Source organism: Gekko japonicus, unplaced genomic scaffold, assembly GCF_001447785.1.
Source record: "Gekko japonicus isolate JY-2015 unplaced genomic scaffold, Gekko_japonicus_V1.1 scaffold135, whole genome shotgun sequence".
NCBI lineage: Eukaryota > Metazoa > Chordata > Lepidosauria > Squamata > Gekkonidae > Gekko > Gekko japonicus.
In genome coordinates, this window is record NW_015175359.1 from 2,823,037 (window position 1) to 2,847,789 (window position 24,753).

The window sequence follows — 24,753 nt, forward strand, 5'->3', positions numbered from 1 at the left end:
CCCCCCGGGCCTTCACATCTCTAGCCTTAGCTAAGTGGAAGAGCATGTGACATGCCTGCCAAAAGATTGCCAGCTGCATTAAGAGGTTACAAATGATAAAAACAGGCCAGGAAGTCCTCGAACACATACACTGATTTCCCCCTTCCCTTCATGCTCTGTGATTGAAGACTCCCTGGTGTAGGGGTATGAACAATTTGTTGCGACATCACAAAACCAGGCACTTCAACAAGCAGTTGCTTCTTGCTTGCTTATAAAATAGGTTTCTAAACAACCGTTTAATCCAAGTTGAGAATCCTGGTTTGTGGGACAGAAACATAAGAATATAGGAACATAAGAAGAGCCCTGCTGGATCGGAGCAGTGGTCCATCTAATCAGCATCCTGCCTCACACAGTGGCCAACTGGTTCTCAGCCAACAACAGGGTACAGAAGCCGAGGCCTTCCCCTGATGTTGTCTCCTGGCTCTGGGATCCAGAGGCTTAGTGCCCTTAGCACCCCTCCCTTCTGCAGGAGCTTAGTGACTCTGAATGTGGAAGTTCCCCTGAGTCACCATGGCTAGTAGCCATTGATAGACTTATCCTCCACGGATCTATCTAATCCCTTTTTTAAACTGTATATTCCTCTGGCCATAACTACATCCTCTGGCAGCAAATTCCACATTTTAATCACAAACTGCTGTTGTTTCTAAGCCAGGAAGTCTTCAATCATGGTGAAGCAAGAACAGTGAGGGACGGCAGCATCCAACTCCAAGGCCTTTTGAGACGCCTCGTCACCAACCACAGTTTGTTTGTGATGTTTGAATACAGCTATAGAGCCAGTCCCCCTCATCTCGGAGGTTGCAACACAGAGAAAACTGTTGGCACGAGAGTTGCTATTAGCCAGAGCAGATAAAACTGGGGCGGATAGACCAATGGTCTCTGACTCAGTATGGCCGCTTCGTATTCAGTGGGCCCTTCCAGGGGATGCTCTTTCAACACAGAGGAGGAAATATTTATACTGTATTTACTTAATGGGGAGATGACCTTTTCCCTTTTTTTGGTTTTCCAAAAAAGGGGGGGGGGAGGCCACCTTCCATTCAAGTAGGGGTCATTTCCTGCAGGAGCGCACAGGAGCGGAGCTCCGGCAGGAAAGAGCCCAGGGGGTGGGCACATGCAACAAGCCCCGCCCCCTGCAGCCCTCAGTCAGAGCAAGAAGCAGCCAGGTAAGTTGCAGAGCCCCTCCCCCCAGCCCCAAACAGTCCAGTGGCACCTTTAAGACCAAGTTTTATCCAGGTACAAGTTCTTCCTCCTCTGCGAGGGCAGATCTGCAGTCGTCCCCCCCCCCCAATAGCTAGGGATCCAAAACAGTCCAGTGGAGCCTGAGAGGTGGGTGTTGCCTTCTGACAAACTTCCGGTGATGTCAGGGGGTGTGGCATATGCAAATGAGTTATGCTAATGAGTTATGCTAATGAGCCCCTGCACCTCTTTTTCTACAAAATGACCCTTGCGTTCAAGTATCTACTTAGGGAACACTCTCCTCTCCCCCCTCAGGCTTGCTGGGATGCTTTTAGTCCTAGCTGGTAGACGCCTCCCTCCATGGTAACCATGGAACCAGACAGGGCAGCGTGCCACCACCATGGGACGCCTCCCTCTGCCTCTGCAGGAGCCACAGAGGCAGAGAGGGGACTGTGCCACCCCCATGTCCCCAGCTGGCCTGCTGGGCTGTTGCAGCCCAGTGACCCAGCAGGGGGGAGGGGGGGCAAGCTGCTCTCTGTGCCTTTTGGGGTCTGCCAGAAGGTACAGGGGTAGAGAGCGGAGCATCTTGAATTCAGGGTTATTCTCCCCCCCTTCTCTTTTTGAGGGGGAGGGGCTGTCTTACATCCACCCTCCTTTTGAGTACAGATGATAAACTTTCTTGCAAAATTCAGGACTGCTCAACTGGCAATGCTTATTGCCTTCATACTTAACCTATTCTCCAGAAAATTGCTGAAATGACTAAATGGAAAACATTCTCCCCACCCTTCCCTTCTGCTGATAAAAGAGCTGCATATTTCCTCAGCAAATATACACAGGAAATTAAACCTTAGCGTGCTTTCACGAAATGGGCTGGTTAACTGGAAATAAACTTTTCGAACTCCCTTCCTAAAGTTTTCATCCAAGAAAGTCTTCATACATATTCCTTTGTTATCTTAATACAAATGTGCCTCTCTGTGTAGGATGTAGATATTTGTGTTCTAAGTTTAGTGTATTCTCTTTTTAAAAGAACACAAATATCTACATCCTACACAGAGAGGCACATTTGTATTAAGATAACAAAGGATGTGTATGAAAACAGCCCAAGCTGTGGATGCTCGATACATTTTTAAGGGCATATTTGAACGTTCCCTCTCTTAACTTTTCTTTTGTGCCAGGGAGACGGCTGTTAGCAGGAAGGGAGCTAGATAGGTATGTGTAATAAACTAATAGTGGAGGGGTAAGATTATACATTTATTTATTTTATTTAAATATTTATATCCCTACTTTTCTCCGGAGCATTCTATAAGAAGGTTTAGCTGAGAGAAGTCACAAAGTAAGCTTTACTTCCAAGCATGGACTTGAATGTACTAGCCATTGAACGGGAAATATGTGCTCTAATGTTAGATAAGCAAACGTAAGCAGGAACTAGAAACTTGCTTCGCCAAAGGGAATGCCCAAGTCCAGGGTACAAATTTAGCAGGGGGGGAAAAGCCACACATCGGATCTAGAGAAGAAAAACTGGTCATCCAAACCCAATGTAAATACACCTCAAATGGATTTACTTATAAACTGTTCCCGTTGGCAGTAGAGAATAGGACTCGCAATAATGGGTTTAAGCTAAGGGCGGGAAGGTACCGGCTGGATATTATGAAAAAATTTACAGTAAGAGTTGTGCAACAGTGGAATCAGGGAGGTGGTGAACTCCCCCACACTGACAGTCCTTAAGCAGTGGCTGAACAAACCCTTGTCAGGGATGCTCTAGGCTGATCCTGCATTGAGCAGGGGGTTGGGCTAGATGTCCTGTCTGGCCCCTTCCAACTCTGGGATTCTATTCTACGATTCTATCAACAAAAATAAGACATATCACACAACTATTTTGAAAACAAAGATTATTTTGTGGGCACAATGACCCAACGTTCCCCATCCTCACCCAGCTCATAACATGGAGCATCCGGTTTTTATTTTTAACTGGATTTTAGCAGCTTTTTTCTAAAACTGTTTGGGACACACACCAAGGGACGTGCTTGCATCTAAGGTTTACAGCTAATCCCTTTGCTATAAATTCCATCCTGACCCAGTGAGAAGAGGGTGCTGCGGTATTAACCCACATTTCCAGGCAATATGTTCAGGATGGGTAGCTCTGTTAGTCTGTCCACTGCAGTGTCCAGGAGAACCTTAAAGACTTGTGGCAGGCTAGGAGCTTTCATGAATCGCTGCTCACTTGACATTGAAAAACAAAGCCATTGCCGTCTCCTTTGGAAGACCAGTGCCCCATCTCTAATCCTCGAGTTCTCAGCCCCAAAACAGGCCTTCTCTTTTAGAGTTGTGCTATACAGAGCAGGGGTATAAGAGACCGTTTTAAACTTAAAGAGCGAAGGGGGGGGGGGAGAGACTCCCATGTGCTACAGCAAGGTGTACCCCAAAACAAATTAACCTGAGATTAAGTTTAAGAAGAAAGAAATTAAAGTTTGGGAAGCATATTGGATACCACCATTATGTTATGTTGAACAGATTATTTGCGAACAAAAAAATTAATTTAGTTTTGGGAATGGGTGTGTTTCACATTATACTAACGTAAGTAGATCCCTATTTTATATTATTCTATCATGAATGAAATGAAACAAATTTAAAATATTTTGTAAAAGAAACAGACTCGGGTTCTAGCTAGACTTGAAGATATGTAGTGTTGTTCCTACAACAACCGGAGGGTGGAAGTGAAGGTATCATTTGGGAATGGTTGTGTCGGACCACTTTCAATTTAATATTGCTAAACCAGGAGTGTCAAACATGCGGCTCAGGGGCCAGATCATGCCCCCGGAGGGCTTCTGTCAGGGCCACAGTGGAACTGGCTGTCTTCTGCTTCTTCTTCCAGTTCTACTGCTGCTGCTGCATCATCATAGATTTGCAGCTTACAGATACACACCTGAACAGCATACTCAAGATTGCAACAGCACAGACATTTTGATGCAATAAATCAGAGCAAGAGGTGTCAGTTATTGGACACTGTTAAATAAACAAAATATTGCAAGAGTGCTAATGTTTTAAGCATGTTTTTATTCTAAGTTTAAAAAACCCTTTATGTTTGTGTCCTTTATAAAGTTTATATCTCCACTACCTGGCATTACATTTTATGACACACGTGGCCCGGCCCAACAAGGTCTCATAACAAATGATTTCGACACCTCAGCGCTAAACAATCTTACATTTTTATTCTACTCTTCAGCATCAAAAAGGCTCCCAAAAGCAACTCAAATACAATTGCCATCCAAAACGAGAGAGAAAAAAATTAAAATTTAACACACTCAATGCAGCTAGGAAGCTCGGGGAGGGGGGAGTATTTCAACTTGAGATGGTTCTAGCCTTGAGTTTTGGAAAGGGTTAGCATTTGAATGTTTTGACTCAAACAGCAAAATATCATTGGAGAGGGGAGTGTTGCTCTCTATTAGTATTACTTCTCCCCAGTGACGGATTTAATACCACTTATGTTCTTAATATCTTTTTTAGCAGCACTTCCCAGAACAGGGAAGAGATTGATTCGGAGTGCCTATATGCCAAGCACTTACTAGGCAGCCTCAGTCTGTTATTTTCGCTCACACACGCCCCATCAGCCTTACGGGGGGGAAATAATGCAGCTGATGCTATTTTGCACTGAACAAACAAGATAACACAGAAACAGTCCATTCAAACAGAGTTTGGTCAGTGATCTATGGTTTGTCATGTGTGTTGACTCCATTTTTGGATGTGTGATATAATTATACGTTGATACTGCTCCCCCCCCCCATGTATTTACACACTTGTTACTGGTACAGTAACTAGTGTTTATAATGGTGTGCTTGTCACATTGGCTCGTCTTGTAGGTTCAGGTAGTATTTTTCAATTTGCAGTTTTAATATATAAAACTTTATTTTGATGCAAGATCAGCTCTGAGAATCGGCAAATTAAAAAAAGGAAAAACGCATGCAATGCGACAAGCACAAAACAATCAGCAATTTACAGTTTACAATACACTACTATTTTCTATACACCTTATTGTTCTAGCGTACTCTGTTTTTGCACTCCCTGAAGGTGTTCCTCTTTCTTTTCCCTGCAGGGCTACGATAAAGACCTCCTGCAAGATCGTGAAGTATTTCAAACTCTTGAAAGTGTTTTATAAATTAAAATTATAACCGACACCAGTACTGCATAAAGGCCTGTAACAATATTTTTCTGTCTTGTTGGGTCTAATTCTCCACTCTCAACTCCAATGGGGAAGAGCCTCTTTACTGTTATCTCTACCCCCTTTCGGCCTACACCACACCTGCTTATCTCTCCCCTAACGGTGTGACATTCATAGGCTTGACTTTCAGCCCATTAGGCATAGTAATCCTAGCAACCCTTTTGCTTCACAGGGGGACACAGCCCTCTTTTTAAAAACAAGCACACTTCTGTTTCTGTTGTGGGGAGAGGGGTAGCCCAGAGGAAACTGCTTATCCCAAAGCGTCAGGCAAATCCCTAGCTTATGGCGACACCGTAGGGTTTTCGAGGCCAGAGATAAGCAGAGGCGCTTTGCCACTGCCTTCCTCCATTTAGACACCCCCGTCTCCCTTGGTGGTCTCCCATCCAAGTACTAATGCAGGCCGACCCTGCTTAGCTGCTGAGCCCTGACCACTACACCAAACTGGCTCTCTAATGCAGGCCGACCCTGCTTAGCTCCTGAGCCCCGACAAGCTGGGGCTTGCCTAAGTTATGCAGGTTGCTACAGCCCACTACCTCCCCATATTCCAGAAGAGTCGCCGCATTACTCCGCAGCTGCAAATGAAACAGGAACCCAGGAGGCCCTTAATGCCTAGCAACGATAGTTTCCAGCACAAGCTTTGGTAAATCAGAGCTCACTCCATCAGAGGCAAGTGGAGGGTATCACACGTGCATCCAGTAGGGGTGTCAACTCCAGCTTGGGAAATACCTGGAGATTGGGGGGGGGGGTGAAGCCTGGGTCTCGGAGAGGGGAGGGACATCGGCAGGGTGCAATGCCACAAAGCCCACCCTCCAAAGCAGCCATTTTCTCCAGGGGAACGGAATTCTACTGTCTGGAGACCAGTGGTGATTCCAGGAGATCTCCAGCCCACACCTGGAGGCTGGCAACCCCTTGCATCTGGAGAACAGAGGGGTTTTGTTTTGTTTTTTAGTTATAAAAGCTTATACTCGAAGGAATGCTGCTAGTCCCTGAAGGCACCACAGGACCCCGGGGTTTCAAAAACCCCCCCCGTATTGTCCATTCCTGGACTCCGGGGGGGGGGGGACCGTCTCAGCCAGTGGAGTTTATGGATTATTCTGCGTTTCCAGGCCCCATAAACCACATCCTCCTGCCTTTCCAGAGGACTCTGCTCCCCGTCAAGGAGACAGCCCCTGATGCCAAGGGGAAAACGTGCAGAACCTGCCTAAAAGGAACTTGTTTATATACCCCGTTTCTCTCTCCTTCTCTCTCTACCCCCGCCCGCCACCTCCTAAACCAGGCGGCAGCCTGGGCCTCGTAGTCCCTTCCCTCATAGCCCGCCATGCCCCGGACGAACAGTTGGACTGCAATTCCCGTCGCGCCCCGCTCCGCCAGCTGCTCCGCGCTGCATGCCGGGACTTGCGGTCAGCTACCCCCTTGGCGGTAACGGGCACCTATCGGACCCCGGACTTCACTTCCCGGCGTGCGTTTCGCGAAGGCGTCCCTCCACCCTCCCTCACAAATTGTGGCGGCGGCGGCGGCGGCGGCAACGCTGACTAGAAACGGAGGGAGCCGCCGGCGAGCTCCGCTTACCGATGTCGATGGCGAAGCGCTTGGCGTTCTCCAGGTTGCGGAAGATTTCGTCGGGCGGGAGGGTGATGCTCTTGTCCAGGCTGCCGCCGCTCACCACGACCCCTCCGCCGCCGCTCCTGCTGCCGCCGCCGCGCCCGCCCCGCTCCGCCATTTTGGACGCATCGACCCGCTCTGTGCGCGCCCGGCCTCATTAAGCATGCAAATATATGCGCATATGTTTTGCCAGGCTAATACTTGAAGGGGGGGGGGACGACGCATAGATTAAGAGGAGGAGGGAGGGAGGGAGGTGTCGCCACGCCCATGAGTTTAAGCCCCGCCCACATGGGTTATCTCCCCGCCTATTCCAGGCTCGCGCTCTCAGTTATTTAGGTTAGAGATTATAAACGTTATGATATATGGTTATGAAAATCAATGCATGTTTAAAACCCTCTCAAGCGGTGATGATGGTGGCATTATGTGCTGGAATGGGTCTTTTAGGACTGGAACTGGTCGTTTCTATATAGATAGAGTGGTGCTCTATTTATCCATTTATATTGTCTATAAAGGTGTTATTATTACCAGTGTTCCCTCTAAGCTTAGTGTGAGCTAGCTCATAGTTTTTTAGCCTCTGGCTCATACATTTTTGTCTTCGCTCAGGAAGGGTGGCTCCAGAGCAAACTGATGTGTGCAGTAGCCAAATCGCTCGCTCCCAACTTGAATGCCAGTAGCTCACAAAGCAGAATTTTTGCTCACGAGACTCCACAGCTTAGAGGGAACATTGGTTATTACCATAATTATTTGGTCACAAAGCAGAATTTTTTCTCACGAGACTCCACAGCTTAGAGGGAACATTGGTTATTACCATAATTATTTTTGGGGGGGAACAGCGACGTCTCTTGTTCTAGACCCTTTAAAAGCACTAATAATAATAAAAGAATAATATTGTTTGTAATTATTAACACTAGTAGCTGGGATAGAACAAGCTCTCCATTCCCAGGGAAATGCTGATTGCCACTTTGGGGTCAGGAAGCAGTTTTTCTCACAGCTGGTTTGGCCAGGGATCCTGGGAATTTTTTTGTTGTCGTTGTTTGCCATCTTCTGGGGGTGGAGCAGGGGTCACTGGGGGTGTGGGGGGGGAGGCAATGCTCCCACTAAGATGTGGCGTCTTGTGAGCAAAAATTCTACTTTGTGAGCTACTGGCATTAAAGTTGTGAGTGAGGGATTTGGCTACTGCATAAATTACTTTGCTCTGGAGCCATGCTTCCTGAGCTGAGACAAAAATGTGTGAGCCGGAGGCTAAGAAACTGAGGTAGCTCACACTAAGTCAGCTTAGAGGGAACACTGGAGGGGGAGGTATTTGTGCATTTCTTGCATTGTGCGGGGGTTTGGACTAGATGACACTGGGTGTCCCTTCCAACTCTATGATTCTTCATGCTAATCCCTGCAAAAGCATTTTTTGTTTTTTTTTGTTATTTTACGTGTGTGTGTGTGTGTGTGTGTGTGTGTGTGTGTGTGTGTGTGTGTGTTAGACTTGCCAACTCCTGGTTAGGAAATATTTGGGGATTTGGGTCTGGAGAGGGCAGGGTTTGGGAAAGGGAGGACGTCAGCAGGGCATAATGCCATGGAGCCCACCGTCCAAAGCAGCCATTTTCTCCAGGGGAACTGATCTTGGTCATCTGGAGATCAACTGTAATAACAGGTGATCTCCAGGTGCCACTTGGAAGTTGGCGACCCTAGTGTGTGTGCCTGGAAGTCATGGCGACCTCTGGTGACTGACCCCTACTGGGGGCCTGGAGGATATTCAGAGAGGAGGTCTCCCATCCAAGTCCTTGCCAGAGTCGACCCTGTGTAGCTTCCAAGATCTGACGAGATTCAGCTTGCCTGGGCTATCCAGGTCAGGGTCCTACAAAAGCATTATAGATAATCAATATTGATAATATTGGACACTGGAATACAACAAGGCCCTTTCTGCTGGACCCCCAGGGCAAGTATTTTGATTATTTATTAGAAGCCGAACAAGACATGTTATTTAAGTTAGGCCCTGTAAGAGCACCATCGTCTCCATTATTACCTGGGATAGGACACCTTTTCCCCACCCAATGAGTCACAGGCCGAGCAGTACAAGAGACTGTCACCGGTATACCACTGGGCACAGTGCTGGGCAGAACACAAAAGGGCCAAACTCCAGCCAAGGAAGTACAAGATCTAATCAACATGGGCGTGACTGGTGACAAGCAGTGCTTACTTTGTGTAGTGAGCCAGCCATTCCCCAGGATTTGCTGAGATCACGATCCACAGTGTCAACTTTATGAATTAATTCCAATTTGGTGACTTCACATTGGCAGGCTCGTTCGGTGACTGTTTTGGTTGGCGGCTGGCTAACTGCAGAGAGGCCCGGAGACCGAGATGCTGATGTATTCTTATAAAGATCCTGAAAATTACCATTTTTAATGTTTGATTTGTGTCTGTTTATGGTAGAGACTGAATTATCTGGCTGTAGGGGATTGTAATTTCTTTGCTGGGGGAAATAAAATCGGAGCCTTAACTAACTTGTGTGAAGAAATGCATTTTTCCTTTGGAGGTCTGAAATGAGCAAAACATTCACTCTGAGTTTTAAAAGTCTCCCCACCACCACCCTGGGCAGAGAACAGGCAGGAAGGTGGGGAAGTCAGTTCAGTTGCTTTCCAAACTTACCTCAGGCCACCTTCATAAAAATGTTGATAGGTCTGTGGCCAAGTTCCCACCCCTCTCCAAGCAGGGAATAGAGATTTGAAGGATTTAAGTACTAGAGAGACTTCAGGAAGGAAATTTCTGGAGATGTTAGGAAAAGCTTCTCTGACCTGGCCTGACTGGGTTACTGGGAGGGTAAAGGGAGAAGATAAAACTCCTGGGAGCAAGGAGAGAGCTCTCTTTTGTGCTGAGTTCATCAGAGCAGACAGAACTCTTAGCTGAGTTCTGGAGGAGGAGCCACTGACCATACTGGTCTGGAGAGCTACAGAAAGCTTCAAGATAATGGCAGCTCTGTAGAGATCTGTAACTTCTTAAGCTAAGGAGCCTGTCCTATATTTTAACATCTGATAGGGCATGTATAGAGAGAGGGACAGAGGAATTTCTTTTTACCCTTTTCTTGCTCAATCTGGTGCTGTGCTAAAAGTATGCTTGTGAGCATTTTCTTTTTGATAAGTACTTTATAACTTTTGGGGGCTGCAGTGGCTCAAGTGGTTAAAATGCTGAACTGCAGGCCAGAAGGTCAGTAGTTCAGCAGTTCGAGACCTGAGTGCCGCATGACGGAGTGAGCTCCCATCTCTGGCCCCAGCTCCTGCCAACCTAGCGGTTCAAAAGCAAGAAATTGCAAGTAGATAAATAGGTACCGCTTCGGTGGGAAGGTAACAGTGTTCCGTGTGCCTTGGCATCTAGTCATGCCAGCCACATGACCACAGAAATGTCTTTGGACAGCACTGGCTCTTCGGCTTCGAAATGGAGATGAGCATGAGCATCCCTAGAGTCAGATTTGAATGGCTTTCAAGCAAGGGAAACCTTTACCTTATAACCTTTGATGCTGGTAGTAGTTCTCTGTACCACATAGACCTCCACCATCTTGGACATGCTATTTTCAAAGCAGTGCCTGGGGGAAGGTAGGCAGTTGGCAGTAAATGGTCCCCATGGTGAACAGGTGTGGGGCAGCAGGAGACCCAGAGGCAAGGCCTCAGAATTGGGAAGGGAAGCTGGGAGTTTTGACCCTCCCAGTGGGCAGTTCCTTACAAAGGTCAGGTGGTGGTGGTGGGTTACCAGAGAAAGAGAGAAAAGCCTCTCCAGGTGTTGAGAAAACCTTGGAGGGCAGGGTGGAATGGGGCTTGCAGACCAGAGCAGGCCCATTCTGCCACAACTTGAAATATTATGAAGCCACAATCAAAAAGTGCAAATACACAGAGATGTATACTTCTTTTTCAAACGTTGGTTTTGTAAAACATACCGATTTTGAAAGTGATTTTTTAAGAAGAATAATAAACTTTTTATCAGAGTGCAGTGCATATATTTGGTAGAACACTGTAAAATATCAGACTTGGACAAGTGGCAGTGTTCCCTCTAAGCTGAGTTAGTGTGAGCCAGCTGACAGTTTTTTGGCCTTCGGCTCACACATTTTTGGCTCAGCTCAGGAAGGATGGCTCCAGAGCAATCTGGAGTAATCTCCAGAGCAAGTAAATTTATGCAGTAGCAAAATCGCTCGCTCACAACTTTACTGCCAGTAGCTCACAAGGTAGAATCTTTGCTCACGGGACTCCACAGCTTAGAGGGAGCATTAGGAAGCATATATAAGAATCAGCAACCAATTTTTCCAACTGTTCATAAAATGAACGTATGGGAACCAGACATCTCCTAATGACTTGTTTTATTTATTATTTCTCGGTTAAACTAGCTGAGCAAGTTTTCCAAATCTTAACCATGCCAAAGTAAATGGCAGATTAGTACTGCACCAGCTTAGTCATCAGACAATGCATAGTTTCTTCAGTGATTCCTAAATTACTAAAATGTATACCGTCTGGTGAACTTTGTAATTAGTCATCATTTTGCATTCACATACTGTTTTTCTCCCTGAAACATGATACCTTTGTACTTAAGGAGGGGGTTGGGCATGGTCTTGGTCAGTTATGTATGAATTTTGATTTTTAAAGAATATTTTACTAAATAAAAGTAGGGCTGCCAATTCCCCCCGGGGGGCGGATTTCCCCCCCCTGCTTTGGAGGCCCAATTTCCGCCACCGCGGAATTGAGCCCCGGGGGAAACTCCGCCCCGGGGGAAACTCCACCCCGGCGTGCACGTCACCCGGATGTGACGTGATGATGCCGGGCACGCTGGGGGCGGGGCCACGGCCATTTGAGGGGGAAACATAGGCGCGCGCTCAAGACGCCGAACGGGAGCCCCCCGCCGCGAGGTAAGAACGATTTGGCAACCCTAAATAAAAGTAAGGAAGTAAATTTGTCCAAAATGTATACAGCAGGCTGAAACAATTCCAGATTTTTTAACAAACTGTAAACTTGGGGTTTTTTAAATCATTCATTGTTACGTTTTCTGTTGATTGGACATAAAGTAATGCATATCTTTAAAAAAAAAAAAACACCTCAGCAGTAACTGTTTAAAATAATCTATTTAAAATGTCTGCATCCACAAGGTGGCGCAATGAAGTACACTGTGTATTCCTTTTCCTGGAAATGAATATTTCCCTGGAAATGAAAATGGAAAATTTCCCAGGCTGGTAACAATACATCAGCCGTCTCTCCCCCCACCACCGGCAATTGGCAGCACAGCTGACATTTCCAAACTGAATTTCTTATTGATATGTCTAAATGTGATGGATAAAATCTCTGACACCATTAGCACTGCTGAGGACTCAGACAATCGGACCGAATAACTAAATGGTTTCCCTTTTTAGAATATGCTCTTCACGATGCTTCAATAGTGTCACAATTTGTGCCTCAGGAGTTCCACGGAATTATTAATTATTTTCAAGATCAAGTTGTACTTAAGATCTTTGATTCACAGTTCCAGCAGGTTTAATGTTAGTTATGGAACTGTGTGTTCCACTGTATTTTATTTGTTCTGTAGTTACTGTTAAATATTTGTTTAATTGTTTGTACTGGTTAAATAACAAAAACAATTTAAAATGTTTTTTTAAATAAATAAATAATAGACTAACAAATATGTTTCTTGCCAGGAAAATCTACAATCTTATGCGCACCTGTGCTGAAATCCCACTAAACACAGTGGGACTTCCTTCTAACATGGGTAGGACTGCACTTTCTGGTTTCTTTTAATATCAATTTAGAATATTTCCTCCTTGGCAGTTATGAGAATTCATGTATTTACCTTATTCAGGACAAATCTGCCCCTGCCCTTAGGGAAGAGCAACACGATAGCACATATCCTTCTGGAGCGTCCTTCGTATGCTAATCTCAGGTGTTATATTTCACCATGTTTGCAAGCTCATTCTGACGTATAGTTGGATGACCTGGTTACCTTTTTACTTCCTGACAGGGATCCAAAAAGAACTCCAGCAATTGCAAACATTTTTTACTTCTTTTGTCTGTTAGGTGATAAATGATTAACAACAACTATTTGCTGCTCAAGATCAATGTATCATAGAACTTTTATTGGATAAAAGGAAAGGGTCTGGGATACCAATAACACCAGTGAATCAGTATGATTGGATGATTTCATGGAGTTTCGAGCAGGCCCGTAGCCAGGATTTTTGTGGATTGTGGGGCAAAAACTTTTCTGGTGGGGCTGAAGTTCTCAGTGCCATTTAGCCAATACAGAGTCGTTACCAGGATAGATCTCTAAATTGCAAGCTGCCAACCACTTTAGATGGCAATTCTCAGCTGCCGCAAGTTAATCATTTCTGCCAGCCTAAGCAATAATTCTGATAACAAGCCAGCAGGTGGGGGTGATGACTTCTATCGGCAAGGAAGCTAACACAGGCAGAAAAACTTTTTTTAAAGGAGACCAGTTTCTTGACACAGAGTGAGAAGGGCTCATAGAGGTCACCTACTCCAACCCCCTTGCTCAGTGTGGGAATTAGTCAACTACACAGCACCAATGTTCCCTCTAAGCTGTGGAGTCTTATGAGCAAAAATTCTACTATGCGAGCTACTGGCATTAAAGTTGTGAGCGAGCGATTTGGCTGCTGCATAAATTAGTTTGCTCTGGAGCCCTCTTTCCTGAGCTAAGACAAAAACGTGTGAGCTGGAGGCTAAAAAACTGTGAGCTGGCTCACACTAACTCAGCTTAGAGGGAACACTGCACAGCATCCCTCTCCCTTTAAAGGAGTGCACTTCTTTAAAGAAATGCTTTAAAATGATTGAAAAAAACATTTACAGGAGAAACTCTTGTGGGGCTGTGCCTTTAAGAAAGGGGGCAGCACCCCAGCCCCACCATAGCTACAGGCCTGGTTTTGCCATATAAGCTTTTGAAAGTCAAACTGCCTTCGTGTCTGATGAAGGGGGCTTACTCTCTAAAGCTTATAGCCCAAAACTCTTGTTCGGTCTCTAAGGTGTTACTGGACTCGAATCTCCCTGTTTTATTGTAGACCAGCATGGCTGCCGTCTGAAATCTCTCTCCACGGAGTTTGATTCTGTTGCTGCTGATTATCGTATTGTTTTGCTGCTTTGTGATTTTTATTGTTTTCACTGTTTCTTGTAAATACCTTGAAACCTTTTGATACAGGGGACAGTTAAGAAATTGAGGAAAGAAATGTGCCCAGGGGATTATTCACTAAAGTATCCTGCAGAATCTCCATCCATTTCCTCCCCCCACCCCCCGAAGAGTTATTTCATGGAAAACCAGAATAAAGCACTGGGAGACACGGACTTTTATTCAAACTGGTTTTTATTTCTTCCTTTTTTAGCAATGTGCAAAAGTTTTGGAAACACCATCCCGGTTTCCAACAGGTGACTAATTCCATGCAGCTCACGCACAATCACAACTACATCCTCTGAGGACGACAGCAAAGATAATGCTCCATAACAATTACGGTACAGACACGTAAATATCATTTATACAACTTGCCTTTCATAAAAGACTTCGTTAAACTTTTTCACATAAAAAATAATAATCAGCACAACGGCTTGTTACTTTTCTTCCTATGAGGATACAAAAACCACGTTTCTGCCTTTATAAAAAGCATTCATTAAACACCTCGGATGCAAACGTGCTGCCTCAGAGAGCCAACTGTGATTGAAGAACATCTTCTACGAACTATTGTCACAGAGTAACTCCCCCCACACACACACCCTTAGCAATACTTTCTACAAATATTATAGAGCTGAAGGCTAGGTTATGCAAAAGGGTCTGCTGTGTTTGTGTAAATGGCTAAAGAGTATAGATTTCCCAGGGTTTATCTGAGTTGCTACCTTACATTGGTTTTACAATAGTTGGCTTCCTTCCACCCCACAAGGAATCCTTGGAATTGTAGTATGGTGAAGAAGCTGAGAATAGTTCCCTAGCCTTTCTCACAGGACTACACTTCCCAGGATTCCATCTTAAGAGGGGATGACTATCAGACGAACCGGCAGAAGGGATTTCTTTTATATTTGCCTACAGAACTGGGATACAGTAGTAGCCACAAAACTGAGCTAAGTACCAGAAATCTTGCTTCTGCCATGAATTCATGGCCTTCGGCAGACCACTGTAGATTAGTCTCAGTCCTGCCGACTGCAATGTGAGGATAAGAATACGGATCTGTCTTACAGGGTTGTAAAGAGTACAATAAGATTTTTGATGGGATCCAAAGGTGTTTCTTTTGCTTGTGGAAGGAAGCGTTCTACAAATGGGGGGAAACACCCTGGATCCAACCCACTGTAGGCCGTTTGAATATTTGAATGTGCTATGCCAAAGAGTATCCCTTTCCCCGCCAGCCCCCTTAGCTTGGAGGAGTTAAATCACCTTAGCTCCTATGCTGTCGTGGAATAGCAGATGTCGTGGACTAGCAGGTAGGAGCCCTTTTGGAAACCTCAGCCTGAACTTCTTAGAAGTTACTTGTCTGCAAAAACGCATACACCCTCCCCAATACACAGACAAGAGATCCCTTTTCTGTCCCCTGAGAACAATAGAAGGGGGAGAAAAACCTCATCAAGGTTAAACATTAGCCACAAAACTGAGCTAAGTACCAGAAAGGTTCCCGGTCTGAATCTTGCTTCTGCCATGAATTCATGGCATTCGGCAGACCACTGTAGATTAGTCTCAGTCCTGCCGACTGCAATGTGAGGATAAGAATACGGATCTGTCTTACAGGGTTGTAAAGAGTACAATAAGATTTTTGATGGGATCCAAAGGTGTTTCTTTTGCTTGTGGAAGGAAGCGTTCTACAAATGGGGGGAAACACTGTCGGCCGTTTGGATATTTGAATGTGCTATGCCAAAGAGTATCCCTTTCCCCGCCAGCCCCCTTAGCTTGGAGGAGTTAAATCACCTTAGCTCCTATGCTGTCGTGGAATAGCAGATGTCGTGGACTAGCAGGTAGGAGCCCTTTTGGAAACCTCAGCCTGAACTTCTTAGAAGTTACTTGTCTGCAAAAACGCATACACCCTCCCCAATACACAGACAAGAGAAACCTTTTCTGTCCCCTAAGAACAATAGAAGGGGGAGAAAAACCTCATCAAGGTTAAACATTCAGTATGCAACATTCTCTTAGAGCAGCTATGTAGAATTTTTCCTAATGCAAGGATTACTTTTTGACTCATTCTTTTAGAATGGCTTTCTCTCCGCAATTGATGGGAGAGCTCCAATCCTTCTGAACGAAGAAGGTACCCGAAAACGCATCGGAATATTTTAAGGAGGACATAGTCTTCCCTACTCATTAGAGGAGTGACAGACATTTGTACATCAAATTTCTAACTCCTCAGGAATCTCTTAACGCCAATCCAAGCCCTCCCCTCCCCGATGTCCTCGAGTTCTACCAAGGCCTCCACAATGTGTGGGAGGGCTTCGGTGCTGCCTTTTTGGGGGTTAGTTGCCGGGCTGAAGAAGGAGCTGAAGAAGAGGCCTCCTCTTTGGCAGCGGCTGCCCAGGGCTTCTGGAAGTGGTTCAGGAGTTTGAGCTGGGTTTCGGTGTTTGCCGAATGAGCAGCCAGGAACTGCAGTGTTTCTTTCAAGCAGGAGGAATAACCTTTGCTATAATCCTGGGTTATGTTTTCAGGAGACAGAGCCATCGCTGTGAAAAAGAAGGAGAGAAAGGCAAGATTTAGATACTGGGTCGTTCGAAGCAGGATCAAGATCTTCCACTAGCAACCGGTTTGATCAAAAGGGTATATTCACAGTAAGGACGAGTTTGAATTTCTCATCCCTGCCATCTTGTTCCCACCCCCGTTTCAATTTTTCTTCCCTCTTGTGCAAGCCGAATCTTGTGATTTTGTGACCATGTTCCGTTTCTTTGCACCAAATCCCCCCTTCCATTAAATTTATGCATTTTGGTATATTATTTGCAAGTTAATAGATCGGCCTGATGCACATAGTATAAATGATGTACACTGTACATATAAATACTCTATACTTTGCATTGCAAAACCATACAATGTAAAGAAGCCTACTTAAAATGGGACTGATGGTCATTCCCGTCTCCAAAGAATCTTAAGAAATTGGGTTTCCTGAGTGGACAAAAAAGAATTCTCAGAGCCCTCACCAAACTACACTTCCCAGGATTCTTTGCAGGGGGGAAGCCACACCAATCACACTGGTATAGAAGAGACACAGGTTGGTTAGAAGTGCGGATAGCCTCGTAGTGGAAACAGTACTCACTTTGGCTATAGTTCAGGTAGCTGACAGTCATCTCCAGAACATCTGCTTTCTCAAGCTTGGAGTTGGGCTGATGTTTCTGGAATTCCTTCTCCAGCAGAAGTTTCAGCTGCTCGATGCTGCTGTTGATCCGATCACGGCGCAGTTTTTCCACAGGGAGAGAAACAGACAAAAGTTTAGCGACTGTGCTTCCTTGCGGTCCGTGCTGTCTCCTATGGCAGAATCTGAACATTCTGAACCACAAAAATAAGAGATGCTTACTCTGTTTTTCTCTTTGGAGGCCAAGATTTCTAGGGAGTGAGCATGGGCAGCAAGTGCCATGTTATCACCAGGCGCACGAGTGACTGTTTGGCTTCAGATGTGCTGTCTGGAAAGGGCACGAGCCCCCGGCTTCTATTTATACCCGAGAGACGCATACAAATGTATGGGGCCAGAGTCTCTCTCATTTTCCCACACTCCCTGGCCAATCCGGGCCTCGCTCCGGAACAATAGGGGAGGCATCTATTACAGCATAGTAAATTGACTGTGAATCGCCTTGGGATAATACCCTGCTCCCCAAGGAGCAGGTGGAGTGGGGAGCGTGGGTCACAATAAAGACCAGCTTCAAGAAGGATGGGACAGAAACGTGGGAAACCTCCGGCTCCCATTATCATCCGGCTCAGAGGCCTAGCGTTGGGAGCGTCAACAACTCAATATGCTGCCTTTTTCCCAGACTTGGGCAAAAACACTCTTTAGTAGGCCAACTCTCAGGATGGGCTCGGACTGGGGGGGGGGCTCCTTTCCCCCCCTCCCCTTCCAACTTGCCTGTCTCCAAAAGGATTCCCATAAAGGGGTGTGAAGCAAACAGAATGAGAAAGACTGAGACCTTTTCATTGACATTAAAGTGTGCTTAAATGAATACAGTGTGGGTCAATTTTCGGCAGATAGGAATCAAAATTTAAAAAGAAAAACATATGTTCTTTGGGAGTTGGGGGGGAGGGCTGTTTGAGAATAGTACGTAGCGGGAAAAGCCCATCCGAAGTTTCGTTTTCGGCCTCACACACATTGGGGGTTTTTTTTAGTGTTTTTAGTTATTGCAAACATACAAATACTTGCATATGAGAGAGTAAATAGGATGGGCTTTTTAAAAAAAAACTGCATCCAGTATAATTCTGAGCAGATTAATACTCTTCGAAGTGCACAGCAGTCAATAGGCTTAGAAGGATATGTATTCCTGTACAGCTCCTGGCACTCAGTGGAAGGAAGTAATAAAAATAGCAATGGTAACAATAGCTTTGTAGACAAAGATAAGGGGGGCAGAGACTCTCTCAAAACATAGAACAATAGCTTTGTAGACAAAGATAAGGGAAGGGGGGGCAGAGACTCTCTCAAAACATAAAGGTGCTGTTTAAGATATATCCCAATTCCAAAGTTTTTTTCAATTTTTCACATAAATCCCATGTGCATGTTGCGAAAATGCATGTGACCTCAGTTCCTCCTCTGTAAAATGGGAACAATCATGATTTGCCAAAGACCATTGTGGAGGGGGCAACTGAGATACTGAGTGGAGAGTACGGGGAAAGCAGTTTTACAAAGTTTCTAACGTTCATCTCCATCAAAAATCCATTAGGTGGATTTTCATAAAGAAGAAGAAGAAGAGATTGGATTTATACCCTGCCCTTCACTTGGAGTCTCAGAGTGGCTTACCGTCTCCTTTCCCTTCCCCTCCCCACAACAGACACCTGGTGAGGTAGGTGGGGCTGAGAGAGCTCTCTCGAGAATTGCCCTTGAGAGAACAGCTCTGAGAGAACTGTGGCTTGCCCAAGGTCACCCAACAGCTGCATGTGGAGGAGTGGGGAATCAAACACGGTTCTCCCAGATTAGAGTCTGCACTCCTAAGCACTACACCAAATTGTGAGACGGAGGGGCGGTTCACCCCTGGCAATAACGGGGTGTGTTCATGTGTGTTATGTGACTGTGCATTGTGCCACTGAGGTCCGGATCCCATAATTGCTATCTAGTAGCTCACATAACATTTAGGGATCTCAAAGTGAGACCGTAGTGAAGAATATAACACAATTATTGCCTAGCTAGCTGTGTAGAATACAGTGATACCGATATTCAGGTGCAAAGACGAATATTTTATTGAGCAATCCTAAGTAGTGTTATATACCCACCAGACACTTGAATGTATGTGGAAAGGATGTAATTCTTTTAAAGATCACACAGTTTGGCTGTCAATGTTATTTTCCACTTTTGAAGTTTGAGTTCTGTGTTACTCCGAAGCTTGTATACTTTGACTCCCGAATCTAGCCGAATATAGTCGGTCTAAAGAGCCCGAATGTTTGGATTTATTATCACCTCGCTCAGAATGATGTACCTTCACACCAATCCAGTGATATAGATTAGGCTGAGATAGACGGCTAGGGCAGTTTTGGAATCAAAGAGGCATTTGAATCTGATTCTCTCCCGTTTAGCCACACCACCACACCGGCTCTTTAGATTTCGGTTTCGGTGTCCGCTGCGCCCCTATCCCCAATTTCAGTCTGTCCAAGCTGTTTGATGGAAGGAATTCTGTGTGATCCAGAAGGTTGCAGGTTCCTAACTCTACACACACTGTTCAGGCTCCGGACAGCCTGAGGAACGGTTCGGTGTATGATTGCCATTTCTAGGTTGGGAAATGCCTGGAAGTTTAGTGAACGGAACCTAAGGAGGTAGAGTCTGAGTAGGGGAAGGACCTCAGCGGGGTATATTTGCTATACAGTCCGCCCTCCAAAGCAGCCATTTTTCTCCAGGTGGACTGATCTCTGTCAGCTGGAGATTGGCTGTAACTTCGGGAGTCCTCCAGGCCACACCAGGAGGTTGGCAACCCTAAAGTCTGTGCGCAATAAATGCCTGGTTTGCTTTTGACATTTCAGAAAGCAAATTCTGCCTTTCCCATTGTGCATGGCCAGCTATGGGCTACACTGGACAAGGCGGCGGAGAGGGATAAGGACCCTGTTATGGGGTGGGGCGCTTCCTCCCCTAGGAAAGACCGCTTTGATCGCCTGTACAGTCTGGGAGAAGTACGAAATGAGTGGGCTTCGGTTACGACCGAGCGCCACCCACACAAATGTCCCACAGGACTCCCAGGGATGGCTCCCCCCCCCCCCCAAAGCCATCTCCTTTCTTTCCACACAGGGCTGGCCAGATGGCAGGAGAGGCATGGGCCCTGTGACCAGGCACACGTCTTTTGTCCGCAGTTTAACACCGTGAATGGGGCCGACGTGTGGGAAACGGAGATTTGTGAGCTCACACCATCTGAGGTGAATGGTGAACCAGGCGCAGTGCCCCCAGACAGCCGCCCGAGGGAGGAGGGGAGTGTTACGGATTCCCAAGTTCTCTCCCACCTTCCCTCCTCCTTCCGTGCCCATCAAAGCAGCAAAACCATTATTTAACATCTGCTGGAAGTTAATTCCTCAAAAGTACACACACACACATAACCAGAGGTGCCGGCTTTCAAGAGGCTTCCAAAGCCTCTGAGTAGGAAGGCCTGCCTCTGAACCTCAGGGTCAGAAGGGCTGGCCATGAATGCCAAAGGAAATTTACTCTGTATATGCTCAGAGGCACTTTGTTATTTGTTTCAAACACTCCAGGCTTTAAAAAAAAAAGGTTCCACAGACTTAAATACGTTCATCTTCCTGTTGATACAACTTAAAAGTTAGAGCTGTGTGGTTCAGTTGATGTTATTCACTAAATTTATTACGTGAAGTGCTACTTGACTCATGAGGGGATCCGGTTTTGCTTGGCAGAGTTCTCCTTGAAAAGCCGTTTGACTGGGGAATAAGAAAAACACAAGACTACAGTAGCACCTTAAAGACTAGCAAAATATGTGGCAGGGTGTGAGCTTTTGTGAGTCACTGCTCTCACTTCTACAGAAAAACACAGGCGTCTTTGCTTCTAACAATGTGTGTGGTAACTTTTTTGTTTTCCACTGCCTTAACACTAGCCTCTTGAAAAGGCACCTAGGGCAAACGCTGCATCTTTTTTGTCTTCTGTCCAGGTGCTGTATGCAGTTCTCCCCTTCCCCATTTTGTCTTCACAACAACCCTGTGAGGTGTAGTGGTTAAGAGTGGCGGACTCTAATCTGGGAGAACCGAGTTTGATTCCCCACTCCTCCACATGCAGCTGCTGGCATGACCTTGGGTCAGTCACAAGTTCTCTCAGAGCTGTTCTCTCCAGGGCAGTTCTTGAGAGAGCTCTCAGCCCCACCTACCTCACAGGGTGTCTATTTTGGGGAGCGGAAGGGAAAGGAGATTGTAAGACGCTCTGAGACTCCTTTGGGTAGTGAAGGGCGGGGTATAAATCCAATGTCTTCTTTTTGTAATGAGCTTCCATGGCAAAGGGGGGTATTGGGATTTATCAGATCTCAGAAGCTAAGCAAAGTCAGCCTTGGCTAGTATTTGGAAGGGCGACCTCCAAGGAATACCAAGGTTGTGACACAGAGGCAGGCCAAGGCAAACCACCTCAAAAACATCTCATGCCTTAAAAACAAGTCTAGCTTGCCACCTAGTGGTGCATAATGCTAAAAGAGCTAGAACTTCTGGCTGTCAGACAATCTTGGGGTCTCCTGGCTACTCTACACACAATGCCATACAACAATAATAATCCAAGACCCCACTCTACCCTTTATACCACTTAAAATAGCCCTGTAAGGTAGGCCAGTAGTATCGTGGGAGACTGGGAATGAGACTTGCCTAAGCCCACCTAGTGAGTCTATGGCTGAGGTGAGATTGGAAGCCGGCTTCTTAATGTCTGAAGCTCCATTTCACTCTTCATCCTTTTTTTTTAACAAAAAAGAGAAAAAAGTATTTTCATCCTTCCCTCCGTAATTTCCCCCTCTGGGCCTTCTCTTCAGAGACCTCCTGTATTTGAAAGGCAGTCATAAGGCAGAAGCATAACATGTAAACGATACCACTAGTATTTCAAATTATGGATTTCCTCCTCTCCTCCACCCCCCCCCCGTGCTGCCACCACCTTTCCCTCCATTTCTAGACTTTGAAGAGGCCTTCCATTGAAACGGGAAGCCCTCTTTGGTGTCAGAGAGCGTAACGTTCCCAGCATTTTGAAAAGGCCCGGGATAATGCGGATCGATCAATGTGGTCTCTGAGAAAGTGAACTGCTCCAGATGGTCTATCGGGACAGGAATTGCTGGTCGCCACAATGGGGAGCTGCACGGCGTCACTAATGGGAGCTGAAGCAGGGCACGCTTCCTTTGTCATGCCACTGAATGTCATCAATGGGCAAGAAAGTGTGGGAAACACCAAGAAAGCCAGCCCCACACTCTGAGGTTAATAGGGGCATTGTCTAGAGAGTCTCCCCGGGCCACGGGGTCAGCATAATAAACATCACCCCCAGCTCTGAGGCCCTCACTGGCTAAGGAACATCCATTGGGGTTTTAAAGTCAAGATTTTGTTTTTATAAAGACCAAGGATTTAATAATACTTGAGTTCTGATATAAGATATATTAAACTTGCCAACTTTCTGTTGTCAGGGTATTCCTCTTCCTGTGTTGTCTTATCCAACAGTTAACCCTCTTGAATGGAACTCCTGGATTCTATGGTATACGTGGGCCCAGTTCCAAGTGCTGGATTTTACCATTAACACCCTGAATGATCTGGGACCTGCTTAAGTACAAAAAATTATTTTTGCATTTATGTTCAATTTCGCGCAGGGACGAAAAGACCATTTTTGGCCTGCATTTTTCAATGACGAATGTTCTTTTTTTGTTTGTTTGCTTTGCTTACAGCATTTCAGTGCTGCCCTTACACCGTTTTTACACCAGCTATACTTCCTTTCTTTCCCCCCAGTTCTATGCACCTGGTGAAAAAGTAGGTATTAATTTTAATGGTGATATTTGCATTGGTGGTGCAGTAGTTAGTGTGTCTGATGAACAAGAAGAAGAAGAGGTTGGATTTATACCCCATCCTTCACTTGGAGTCTCAGAGCGGCTTACAAACTGCTTTCCCCTTCCCCTCCCCACAACAGACACCCTCTGAGGTAGATGGGGCTGAGAGAGCTCTTTTGAGAACTGCTCTTTTTCAAGAACAGCTCGGATAGAGCTATGGCTTGCCCAAGGTCACCCAGCAGCTGCAAGTGGAGGGGGGGGATCAAACCCGGTTTTCCCAGATTAGAGTCCGTGCACTTAACCACTACACCAAACTGGCTCTCGAGGTGTTGGGAAACCTGGAGTTGAATCCTACTCTGCTGTGAAGCTTCCTGGTTGACTTTGACTCTGCCTCTTTGTCCAGTTTACTTCAAAGAGTTGTGAGGATAAAATACGGAGAAGCCATAGATGCAGGAGAAAAGTGTAATGGGTAGATGCAGCACAATCTGTACTCTCGCTAGCTCTAAGGAGTCTCAGAGCGGCTTGCAATCTCCTTCCCTTCCTCTCCCCACCACAAGCACCTTGTGAGGTAGGTGGGGCTGAGAGAGCTCTGAGAGAACTGTGACTGAACCAGGGGTCATTTCCAGCAGGACCGCACAGGAGTGGAGCTCCGGCAGTAAAGAGCCCAGGGGGCGGGCACATGCAACAAGCCCCACCCCCTGCTCCCAGCAGCCCTCAGTCAGCACAAGAAGCAGCCAAGTAAATTACAGAGCCCCCCCCGGTCCGAAACAGTCCAGTGGCACCTTTAAGACCAAGTTTTATTCAGGTACAAGCTCTCCCTCCTCTGCGAGGACAGATCTGCAGTCGTCCCCCCCCCCAATAGCTAGCAATCCAAAACAGTCCAGTGGAGCCTGAGCGGTGGGTGTTGCCTTCTGACACACTTCACGTGATGTCAGGGGGTGTGGCATATGCAAATAAGTTATGCTAATGAGTTATGCTAATGAGCTCCTGCACCTCTTTTTCTACGAAATGACCCCTGGACTGAACCAAAGTCACCCAGCAGGCTTCAGGTGGAGGAGTTGGGAATCAAACCCGGTTCTCCAGATTAGAGTCTGCCGCTCTTAATCACTACACCGCACTGGCTCTCTCACAGCCTCTGAAACTTCCATTCCTTCCAGGGGAACTTGTCTCAATCATCTGGAGATCCCTTGTAATTCTGGGAGAAATCCAGGCCCCAGATGGAGGGTAGTAAATAGTCAATACCAACCGTGATATATTTACGAAGGGGAGACCACTCTTTTATAGATTTCCCCCAAAAAATAGATCAATATCAATACTAATACATTTCTGTGCATTCGTATGAGAATGAACTTCAAAAAATGATTCTACAGTGTTGACAAGCACAGTCCAGTAATCTAAAGTTCTTACAGTTCTAAAAGTTCTAAAGTTCTCCACGTAGGGTTGCCAAATCGGGTCGGGGGGCGGGGAACCCCCCGCTTCCGCGGCCCGATTTCCGCCGCAGGGGAATTCCGGCCCGGGGGGACCCCCGCCCCCCAAGCTGCATCACCGGAGGTGACGCAGCCACGTTGCCGACGTTGGGGGCGTGGCTGAGCTCGTCGGAGGGGAAAACCATATGGTTTTCCCCTC

The 24,753-nt window shown here is 46.2% G+C and overlaps 3 protein-coding genes across 3 annotated transcripts in view; all 3 read right to left on the reverse strand.

Annotated features, from left to right (window-relative positions):
• The window catches only part of PANK4 (pantothenate kinase 4), a 53,562-nt gene extending 46,414 nt beyond the window's left edge, over positions 1-7,148 (reverse strand). The window contains exon 1 of the mRNA XM_015425302.1: positions 6,998-7,148. Coding sequence (XP_015280788.1) covers positions 6,998-7,148 — 151 coding nt within the window. The remainder of the gene's footprint in view (positions 1-6,997) is intronic.
• A 9,275-nt stretch (positions 7,149-16,423) lies between these two features.
• Positions 16,424-17,493, reverse strand: LOC107122264 (transcription factor HES-5-like). The gene is made up of 2 exons (XM_015425303.1): positions 17,265-17,493; positions 16,424-16,680 (listed from the first exon to the last, which is right to left on the reverse strand). Exons 1-2 carry the CDS (start codon positions 17,491-17,493, stop codon positions 16,424-16,426), a joined length of 486 nt encoding a protein of 161 aa, XP_015280789.1.
• Positions 17,494-21,002: 3,509 nt separating this feature from the next.
• Positions 21,003-24,753, reverse strand: part of LOC107122266 (transcription factor HES-5-like) — a 10,506-nt gene continuing 6,755 nt past the window's right edge. Inside the window, exon 4 of the mRNA XM_015425304.1 lies at positions 21,003-21,055. Within this exon, the coding sequence (XP_015280790.1) occupies positions 21,003-21,055 (53 nt within the window). The remainder of the gene's footprint in view (positions 21,056-24,753) is intronic.

Bases quoted from the DNA above. Each gene is read 5' to 3' on its own strand.
- LOC107122264 (XM_015425303.1), bottom strand. From the start codon at position 17,493: ATGTTCAGATTCTGCCATAGGAGACAGCACGGACCGCAAGGAAGCACA. The intron at 16,681-17,264 runs GTGAGTACTGTT...TCTTTTTCACAG, and splicing joins CTACCTGAACTATAGCCAAA to CGATGGCTCTGTCTCCTGAA.